We start from the raw sequence: 10517 nt of genomic DNA on the forward strand, positions 1-10517 counted from the left end.
CACCTTGAATGGAGCCCCTCTCCAACAAAAAGCTCTAAAATCTGTCCAAATCGCAATACAGTGGACATTACCATTCATGCCCACCAGACACTCCTTCATTCTAGAGGCTTTAACAACCTTCTCTCAAGCCTCTTGGAGTCTCTGGACCACCCAGGATGGTCAGTTTGCCATCCTCAAGGGTATTCCATTCTCCCCATGCATCATCAAAGGAACCAATCACATCTGGACAGATTGACCCTCGTGGGGTTTCTAGGCTGGTTATATGCCTTGAAAAAACAATTCTGCACAAGAGATTATATTATAAAAGCATTTTATTGAACACATTCTGGAGGTAGTCAGAACCAGAACAAAATTTGGGTTTGGGATGGGGACACTGTTCTGAAGGTTTAGGTATTAAGAAACTTTGGATTCTTTTCTCATCAAGGAACATGTTATAGACACTTAAAGACTGATTTGAAGCAGAACACAGAATCATGACATGGGAGACTAGAGACCAGGGATTGGGCCCTTTAGGGAACCAAGAATGTGGCTCTGCAAATGGTGGTTTACACTCCAGAAAAAGGGAAAACTTGGTTTGGGCAACCACCTGGAAGAGGCAGTCACCTCAGGCTGGATTGCTGCTCTTGGGAGGCAGTGATTTGCAGCAGGCTCTTAACTCTTGAAACTCTTCCGGGAAGAGGAGGTGGTAGAGACAAACTTGACACTGGAGCTGCTGCCCCCGCCACTGCCAAAGCCCATTCCCAGGCTTCGGCCACTGCCTGCACTGAAGCCAGAGCCCCCTACACTGAGCCCACCACCCAGGCCGACGCCTCCACTGCTGCTGGAGTAGTAGCTCCCGCTGCCACCTCCTCCAAGACCACCGCCAAGACCACCTGCCCAGACCGCCACCGAGGCCACCACCAAAGCCACTGCCTCCACCAAAACCACTGCCGCCGCCGTAGGCAGAGGACACGCTGTTTGTGATGACAGCTGCAGAGAAAGGAGGGAGAAGTTGGTGAGACCAGTGTACTAGATTGATCTTATGTGCCCAAGTTATTTGATCCCACTAGTGTTAACACTGTACCTGGCCCCTTTCACAGAGTAGCAAATGAGTCTCAGAACTAAGCTATTTATTTAAGGTCCCTAACAGAAAGTTAGTGAGCATGGAAGGCAAGGGATGGTGCTAAGTCCTCAGGGGGTAGGGAAAGTGAGGGGAGAGGGCACAGGATGTATGGGATACTGGGCCTACCCTTTAAGAAATAAGACATGAACATGTTGGTTCATGTCTCAACCTGTGTTTTTTCCCCTCCACCACCTGCTTCTCTCTAAGTATATTAAATAACCACATATTAGGATGGGAGTTTCCAGTATCCAGAAACAACGGGATTCTGAATTGGCCCCAAATACCCCATATTACCATCATTGTTAATGTCTGCTCAAAGGTACTTACAGATGTTGACTGGTCCAACTCCTTCTCCACTCAGTCTAAAAGGGGAAAAAATTAAAGCAAGAGTTAAAAACTCCTCAAAAGACAGTACTAGCCATGTTTTGAGCTTGTTCTATAAGCAAGGGGCCTGTATGCCCCAGAGCTGCTTAAATTAGAGAAAGAGCCCTCTCCTCTCGAGTGACTTCCCAATGAAGACAAGTGTCAACCTGTTTGACCTAAAGACAGGTTATTGAAAGAAGATTGTAATTCACATTCCTCCACCCATTATATGGAAAGCATGAGTAAGAGGTTGTGGGAACTATGAATATGTATGAAGCAGTTTGGGCCTGGTAGGAGCTTACATTCTCTGAGGGAATTTGGCATGGACTGACATACTTCTAACAGGAAGGATGGGTAGTGGGTAATGTCAGAAGATTGCAGAAAATGAAATAGTTTAAGAATCCAAAGGCAAGTGAATTGAACTTAGCTCGAGTAATCATGAAAGGCTTCTTAAAAGAAGGGGTACTTGAAGAATGTGGAAGACATTTGTTGAGTTGCTTAGTTGTTTGAAGAAGAGGAATCTAGGGATCCCTGGGTGGCGCAGCGGTTTGGCGCCTGCCTTTGGCCCAGGGCGCGATTCTGGAGACCCGGGATCGAATCCCACATCGGGCTCCTAGTGCGTGGAGCCTACTTCTCCCTCTGCCTGTGTCTCTGCCTCTCTCTCTTTCTCTCTGTGTGACTATCATAAATAAATAAAAATTAAAAAAAAATTAAAAAAAAAAAAAAGAAGAGGAATCTGGTGGTGGGAACAGGGTGAGAAGGAATACTGGTGGTGGGAAGAGGGTCAACAAGATGAGTTGGGGCCACATTGTGTGGGTCAGCTTGGTGTTCGTGGCGGGAAAACTGGATTAGTGAAGAATAATTATCATGCACAAGAAAGCAGTCACTTGTGTGTGTGATTTACACCCTGTAGCGGAGAAGAAGCTCCATTTTGTCAAATGTGACGCCATCCTGGGCTGTTGAAGTCAGCTTTATGTCACCCACCTGCACTCCTCGCCCTCCAGCAGCTTCCTGTAGGTGGCGATCTCCACGTCCAGGGCCAGCTTGGTGTTCATGAGCTCCTGGTACTCCCTCAGCAGCCGGGCCATGTCCTGCTTGGCCTTCTGCAGGGCCTCCTCCAGCTCAGCCAGCTTGTTCTTGGCATCCTTGAGGGCCAGCTCCCCGCGCTGCTCAGCATCAGCGATGGCATTCTGCAGGTTGGCGCACTACAGAGGGAAAGAAGTGTGAGTGGGAACCCTTTTGTAGCTGACCTAGGCCTGTTGTATCTCTTTCTGGGATTCCGGGGAGAAGCCAGTACACTGGTCACTGTAGATGGTGGAACATTGAAACGCTGTTCTAGCTCTGTACTTGCTCTAGGGGGTGTGTGTGTGTTCATAAAAAGTAAAACAAAACAAAATAGGTCTGCCTTTCAGAGCTCAAGCCCCTTCCTTGCCTTCTTGCAACCTCTTCCTACCTGCTTCTTGACATTGTCAATCTCGGCTCTCAGCCTCTGGATCATCCGGTTCATCTCAGAGATCTCTTGCTTGGTGTTGCGGAGATCATCCCCGTGACGGCCTGCTGTCTGCTGCAGCTCCTCATACTGAAGCCATAGGAAAAGAGGAAAGATCCCATTTATTTGAGCATGGAAACACTTTCTCAAAGCTCACAGGTAGGAACTACCAAGAGGTGGTAAGTGGCGTCATTATCTGAGGCCTGGGGCCAGTTTCAGTGTTGTCCAGGTGGACCTGGTCTTAGATAACTTTCCCTTTAATCCTTTGCTTTCATAGAGACACAGGTGTGGGATTCAGAATGAGATTCTCCTTATCTTGAGTTTATGTGGCAAATGCATACATGACTCTTCATATAAGTGACCCTACGAGGCCTCAGCAGATTTCAGGACCCCCATCCTCAGCATTTTGTCAATGGCCTAGAATCCTAGACACATGTCCATCCCCTCACTCAGGATGTATTTGTCATAGCACTCACCTTGGTCTGGTACCAGGACTCAGCTTCCGTCCGGCTACGGTTGGCGATGTCCTCATACTGGGCCTTGACCTCAGCGATGATGCTGTCCAGGTCCAGGGAGCGGTTGTTGTCCATGGACAGGACCACGGATGTGTCCGAGACATGCGTCTGCATCTGGGACAGCTCCTGCGGGGAGATTTGAAGTCAGGCATTCTGTGTTATTTAATGTCAAGTCCATTCAAATCTTCTACTCATTGTGGTATGTCAACTTGAGAAAAGGAATAATAGCCACCTACATCAAAAATGAAGATGAGTTTAATAAACAATCCAGATCATAACTCGATCTAGTTTTTTAAAAACTTCTACAACTTTGAACCTCCAAGAAATCCCTATCTTGTAACCTCTCCAACTTGTGTCTTCTTGGGCCATTGACTTATTTTAAAATAATCTAGTCGCATGGACTCCAGGCTGGGAGAAAACAGAGAGGGGATGCCACTCCAGAAAGGGGAGGTGGCCAGGAAAGGTATACTCGTGCCTCTGGTAACGCACTCCAGACTTTACTCTGCAAAATGACTGTGGAAGAGGACTTTTGTTTGAAAATTGACTTTCTTCTTTTCCAAGGGCTGTCTTCATAAGTAATAAAATGCAACTAGTACCAAAGGAGGGAAGAGAGATAGAGGTGTGCCCATAGCTTAGGGACCACTGACGTCAATCCTGGAGCCCTTGATTCCTGGTAATGTCCCATGTCTATGGGTCCCAGATGGGGGGGCATCTCTTACCGCCTCAAAGAACATCTTCATGAAGTTGATCTCATCCATCAGGGCATCAACCTTGGCCTCTAGCTCCACCTTGTTCATGTAGGCAGCGTCCACGTCCTAGAGAAACAGGGATGATTGGCACTGTACCCGATTCTTACCCTGTCTTAAATGAACAACACCTTAGGGCAGCATAGCCACAGGCTATGGGCTGTCTTTTACCCACGCACCTTCTTCAGCATCACAAACTCATTCTCAGCAGTGGTACGCTTGTTGATTTCATCTTCGTACCTGGTGGTAAAAAGGATGCAGAGTGCTGATCAGAGGATGAGGGACAGGTGAGACCTGGGATCTTTATTGCATCAAGACCACTTGGGCCTGCCTTCCTGCTGGGAAGGGTCTTCTCAGATCATACAGGCAGAAAGGGAGTCTGAGCCCTTGGACAAGGTCCTACCCACAAGAACATTGGTTTTTCAGTAACTGCCTACCAGATAATCATTATGTTATTGTCACCACTCGGTTGCTTCAAGAATATTCCCATAAAGAAGCTGTGTTGTTTCTCCCCAACTCCATATCTAGTCCATTTCCCTAGTAGGTTTTTTTTTTTTCAGCTTTCTCTGCCTTGTGAAAACAAACCAAAAAAGCTACCAACCCAGCTGCTGCTCCACAAGGACTAAATAAATTATTTGAGCCACTAAGTTAGGTTTGGAGAAAATCCATCAGAGAGCCTGAACTGTGGACTTTGACTACACTGGGGAGAAAAGCCCCAAAGAGCAAGGATTACATGATGGCTTATTTCACCAGGTCATACCAAGGGCATCGAGTGAGCTTGTTGCTCTGACTGGTGGCCAAATACTGGTGGTACCGAGGGACTGAGATTGGGGCTGGTACTTTCTAAACATGGACTGCATTTTCTTTTTCCAGGACTTCAGGTGCCCATGGAAGGTATACATGTCTAGCCCGTGGGGAAGGCAAAAGCAGCAAGCCGCCTGGTTATCAAGCACATCTGGTGCCAAGAAGACATCACCGGTCCTGTGTCTGCTCCCTGCAACTCACTTGTTCTTGAAGTCCTCCACCAGGTCCTGCATGTTCCTCAGCTCCGAGTCCAGGCGGCCCCTCTCCCCCAGGATGCTGTCCAGCTGTCTCCTGAGGTTGTTGATGTACTGCTCAAACAGGGGCTCCAGGTTCTGCCTCACGGTCTTGGTGCCCTGCTCCTGGAGCAGAGTCCACTTGGTGTCCAGGACCTTGTTCTGTTGCTCCAGGAAGCGCACCTGGAGGAGACGGAGTTTAAAGGTGGAGAAACTTGAATTTCATGTTTCCATCATCAATTCTCCCATTTTTCTCCCATTTCGCACTGGTCCCCTACACCTCTCCATGCAACAGCACCTGGCTGTGAGCCCCAGGAGTGGAGGTCCAGAATGAGGTGCCTGCCCCCACTCTTCTGTGGGTCACCTGGGTACAGCTGGATGACTGGTGACTGGTGCCCGCGACACTGGTGCAGGCCCTCAGGCTCCTGCCCAATGAACTCATCTACCTTTCTACTTAATCAGCACTATTCCAGGAAGCACAGAATTCTACTCTTTGCCCCCACAGGGATCGAGGAGCCCTTATGGGGTCATCTCTGAAGGGGAAGAAATGAGCTCCTCTCTTCTAAGCGACCAACTAGCAGTCTAACTAAGAAAATGGGCCACAAATCCAGAAAAATACACAGAAAAAACCTGCCAACTATGAAGATATTTGCACCAAGTCAGAAAATCTCCCCTCTTCCCACTTTCTTTGGCATTTATTCCACACGCGTGGTGGTTTTTCACAAAGGATCCCGCTCACCTTGTCGATGAAGGAGGCGAACTTGTTGTTGAGGGTCTTGATCTGCTCGCGCTCCTCCGTCCTCACCCGCTGGATGGTGGGGTCGATTTGCAGGTTGAGGGGAGTCAGGAGGCTCTGGTTGACCGTGACCTCTTGGATGCCTCCGGGAGGGCACACGGGGAAGCCAGGGCCACCGAAGCCACCTCCAAAGCCAGCGCCGCCACCGAGCCCAAAGCCTGCACCAGCTCCACCGCCAAAGCCAAATCCACTCCCGGCTCCACCTCCGAAGCCATAGCCGCCTCCAGCACCAGCACCTGCGCCAAATCGGTTCCTGAAGCCGCCACCACTAGTGCTGATGGAGATCCTCTTGGAGCCTCCCAGGTTGTAGAGGCTGCGGCTGCCATAGCCACCTGCTCCACAAGCACCCCCTAGGCTGACCCTGCCAAAGCCGCCACCGCCACCCCCGGACCGGGACACGGAGGTGAAGCTGGTGCGGGAGACAGACGGGGTAATGGCAGAGGCAGCGCTGAAGCTACGGCTGCCCCCGCTCCGGAAGGATACACTCGACTGGCGAGACATGATGGCTTGTTCCTGGTGGAGCAAGAGTAGTGGGCCCTAGAGGTTGGGAGTGCTGGCGAGAACAGAGCGCGGCAAGACGCAGAAGGTGGCTCTGTTACCCGGGAGCTGCAGTCCCCCCTTTTTATTCCCTAGAACTGGGCTGGGCGGGAGAGCTGTCGAGCTGTGAATGATTAAGTGGGCTGGGCATGCCTGGGGGGCAGCTGTGAGCTCACCGGCACACCTGCACGGTGGTGTGGGGTGCAAACGCTGGCTTCCTGGCAGGCTGTGCTCGGTTAGGAATAACCTTGCCTTGCAGCGCTGATGTCTTGGCAGAGAGTTGGCGAAGCTGCCAGCCAGTCTCTCTTCGCCGTGGGGGCCCGGGGCTGTGAGCACCCAGGAAGGAGCACCAGAGACAAGGGGTCACTTACTTTGGCCAGTGTCCGGGCGGCCAGTGTCCCAGCCACCTCAGCGCAGGGCGCGCTGCCCATGAATTGGAGGCCGAGGAGTCCTCCAGGGCCAGGGATCTGCTCTATTTTACTCTTTCCGGCGGAGGGTTGCTGACATCCCAGCCGTGTGCTAGAGGGGAAAATAGACATTTTGACTTGGATTGACTGCAGGATCCCCGTTCTTGAGGGAGGCAAAGTTATCATCCCGGAGCCCACTGGGCAGGCTCTCTGGTTGTCTCCCCAAGCCACGAGCTCCAGAAGCAGGGAATGTGGGACATCCTCCACCCCGGGGTCTATGTCGCTTTGAGCCCTACAGGGGCAGGCCTATCCCTCCGCAGCTCCTCCCGAGTCAGTGTTTTTTGTGGCTTTGACCTTTCCCCCTTGCTCTTGGGCCTCTACAGGACCCTGCGGGGGCTTCACAGAGCCATGCAATCCCTCATAAAAGGTCCCCAGACTCAGCCTGGCGGTCACGTCCCTCCTCGGAGGGAGCTGCTCCGTCTGCTGCCCCAGCCCCCCAGGTGTGTTCCAGCAAGCCCTCAGTTATTCCACCGGGGAAGAAATGAGTCATCGTATCTGTTGATACAGGCTGAAGGCTGCCACAAACACATACCTGCAGGAGCTTCTAATCTCATCAGGAACATGTTGAGAATCCGCCGGCCTGTTATAACGGAGAACCACCCCGTTGCAGGCAGCGGGGACTGCTGTGCTTTCTAAGCGCCAGCCCCAAGTTCCCTGAAGGGCCAGGGGAATGGAAAGTGGCATTCTAAGTCTATGGGTCGTCCTGCCCCAGAGGCCGCGTGGAGCAGATCTGGGGGACCGGGCAGCTGGCATCACCGTCTGCCATGGCTGCTTCAGGGGGGACTCCCGCCAGACCCCCCCGCCCTGCTAGTCCAGGGGGCCGTGGCACCACATGGAGGAGCTGGGGGCTGGGTAGGTTTTAGCAAGTGTCCGTCTTACACCACACCCTCCTTTTGGCCGCAGACTTGACTGGGGCCGCCTCTGGGCCACCCCAAGACTCAGCACTGGGAGCACTGGGCCATTAAGAGCAGGGGCAGGGTGTGGGGGTGCCCTGGGGGGAACGGGGGGTGGATTGAAAGCCTTGGGGCCGAGGGAGTACATTCTCAAGAGTAAAGGAATGAGGACCCAGCCCAGACTCAAGAATCTCTAGTCAGGCCTGTGGTTGGCTCCAGGGAACCCGTGGCTGTGGGAAAATGATCCTAAGCTGCTGGGATCAGCTCGGATGTGCTCGCTCACCAGAGGGCTGTGATGAGCCAGCAGTGGACAGGTAAATCCAGACAGACAGACCGATGGCCAGAGCTCGCCTCGTAAGTCTTGGGCAACGAGGTCTGGCTTGCCTCCCCGCCTGGAGAACTCCTGAGACTCACAGAGATTAGTTTTACCGACTTCACCAGTTTCACACGTTGCTGCCCCTCGGGGAACAGATGTGTGTGTCCGGGGGACCCTGAGACCTACTGGGGGGACTCTCAGCCCCTGATGGAGCAGATCCAAGGCGAAAGCAGGTGCCTGGGGACCCCTAGCGTGGTTCCCCCTCTCCACTGGGGGACCACCATCCGGGTACGCGCCCCCTCCCGCCCCCTCACAGGTCCTGGGTATGCCCCAGGGAAGCCCCACCCTGCCCGAGACACTGGGACATTCTCTTCACTCCATCCCTCCCCCCCCACCCCGCCACCCCCCAGCTGTGTAGAGGAAAGAGAAGGACTCGGTGGAACAGGAATGCATCCTGGCCAGTCTGAGAACCTCTAGAGTGTGCCAAGCTCAGATTCAATGCCAGGAACCCAAGGTGTGTGGGTGGCGAGTAACTGTGGCAGCGAGTGTTTGGGGCTGGGGTGGGGGGAAGCGGCGCTTTTCTGTCTGAGGTTCATGGGAACCCTCCGCTACCCCCTATGCAGGAAGGCAGCCCCTCCTGCGGTGCCAGACCGGGAGTGCTACAGATAATGGGGGCCCCCCCGGGACACCACAGTGCGGGCCAGTCCCGCCCCGGCCTGGCATTTCCGAAGCAGGAAGACTGGGATTACTGGGAGCTCCCGAGCTCCTCTGCTGGGCGCCCACAGAGGGAGTTACCAGGTCTTGGCAGCACACGTTGCTTAGCTTTTCCCATCAGCAAAAGACGGATGCTGGGCTAAGTGAGCTCTAGCGGCCGGCTCCGGTGTCCCCACGGAGGGAGCAGGACACCCTAGCCTCCCTCGCGGAGCAGGCGGGCAGGGGATAAATGTCCCAGGGCCCCCTCTTCCCAGCCCCGCTGCAATCGGTGTGCAATGAGGAGTAGAACCTACAGGTAACAGAACATGGTTTTACCCCAGGTCTCACTGAGCCAGACACTCCCCGAGGTTAGGGCACACACCTGGCTCCGCTTCACATCGCCGTCACATGCTCAGCCCGGCTGCACACACCGGGGTGGGGAGGGCTCAGCAAACATTTGTTTTTTTTTAATGGAACCGACAGACATAGGACATCTCCCTCCACTCCTTCCCCAGATCTTGGTGTGAGGCCCTCCCTCGCCCCATGCTGAGTCTCAGAGTCCCAACCACCTGCTTATGCCCAGAAGGTGGGTCCCCTGTCCCCTCTAGCCTGGGCACCCTCTGCAGACAGAGCTATGACTCTCCCTCCCTTGGACTTTGCTCCGTTCTTCTCCCGCCACCCTCGGTCCTGAGAGCTGTGCCCCTGAGCCCCCCAGCAGCCCCTGTGCCCTGCCCCAGCCTCCACGCACCCCTCTGGGGGAGAAAGCAAGCTGTAGTATCCTCGCCTTGGCGGGCTTCCTATCCCGTGTGTGCTCAGCATGAAAAGTGGGGAGCAATAGTTGGAGTGTGAATCACCCTATTCACTGGGCAGCGGCTGGCGGCCCCATCTGGGAGCTCTGAGCCAGACCCGGCAGGATGGGCAAGGGCAGGTGGACTGCGTGCCAGCCCCGGCACCTCCTCACAAAGCCCTGCCTCGGGGAGGAACGGACGGAAGAATTTTCCTGCCTCCACCCAGAGTCAGCGGAATCCTGCCCCCACCCCGCCCAAGGCTGAGGGCAGCTAGATGCTCAGGGCTGCAGGGCCGCCAAGGAGCCCGGCGCCTCTGTGGACTGGGGATCTGCATCGGCCACCCCACCCTCCCTCGGCCCTGTGCTGCCCCGAGGGCCACCCCGCCTCTCCCGGGACTGTCAACCCCCACGACCGAAAACAGAGCTGGGTAGGAATGCAAAGGTCCACAAACAAAGCAGCCAAGCAAGCCTTGACTTGGGTGGGTTTTGGGGGTGATGCCCTCTTGCTGTCACTCGGGTCATGGTGATAGTGGGCCCCTGGGGTTGACTTCTGTTGTGCAAGGGCTTCACCCAAACTGTAGGCTGCTGCATCGGTAGAGAAGCTTGTGCGCCTCCTCTGGGCCGCATCTTGGTCCCCGGGCAGCCCTTGCGCTGTTGGGACCCTGGACACCCGACCTCGCCTTGCACTGCGGTCTCCCCCAGGGAGCTGGGAGGAAGCGCGGTCCGCAGATGCAGAGGGAAAGGGGCCCCGTGCGAGCTGGAGTCGGGATTTCGAG

General features: G+C 54.1%; 1 protein-coding gene and 1 long non-coding RNA gene across 2 annotated transcripts; both read right to left on the minus strand.

The window, feature by feature from the left end:
- Nucleotides 1-293: 293 nt before the first annotated feature.
- On the minus strand, nt 294-6661 carry KRT5 (keratin 5). The gene is given in 10 exon segments (NM_001346035.1): nt 294-873; nt 875-969; nt 1430-1464; nt 2450-2670; nt 2919-3044; nt 3431-3595; nt 4189-4284; nt 4395-4455; nt 5221-5435; nt 5992-6661. Coding segments are annotated over 10 exon segments (1794 nt in total). The 5' UTR covers nt 6550-6661; the 3' UTR covers nt 294-651.
- Nucleotides 6662-6961: 300 nt separating this feature from the next.
- LOC119866301 lies at nt 6962-9269 on the minus strand. Its single transcript, XR_005380167.1, has 4 exons — nt 9057-9269; nt 8229-8348; nt 7585-7632; nt 6962-7104 (listed from the first exon to the last, which is right to left on the minus strand). It is a non-coding gene; the product is annotated as an uncharacterized LOC119866301 (long non-coding RNA).
- Between the last annotated feature and the right edge of the window lie 1248 nt (nt 9270-10517).

The sequence above is a fragment of the Canis lupus genome, chromosome 27, assembly GCF_011100685.1.
Source record: "Canis lupus familiaris isolate Mischka breed German Shepherd chromosome 27, alternate assembly UU_Cfam_GSD_1.0, whole genome shotgun sequence".
Taxonomy (NCBI): domain Eukaryota; kingdom Metazoa; phylum Chordata; class Mammalia; order Carnivora; family Canidae; genus Canis; species Canis lupus.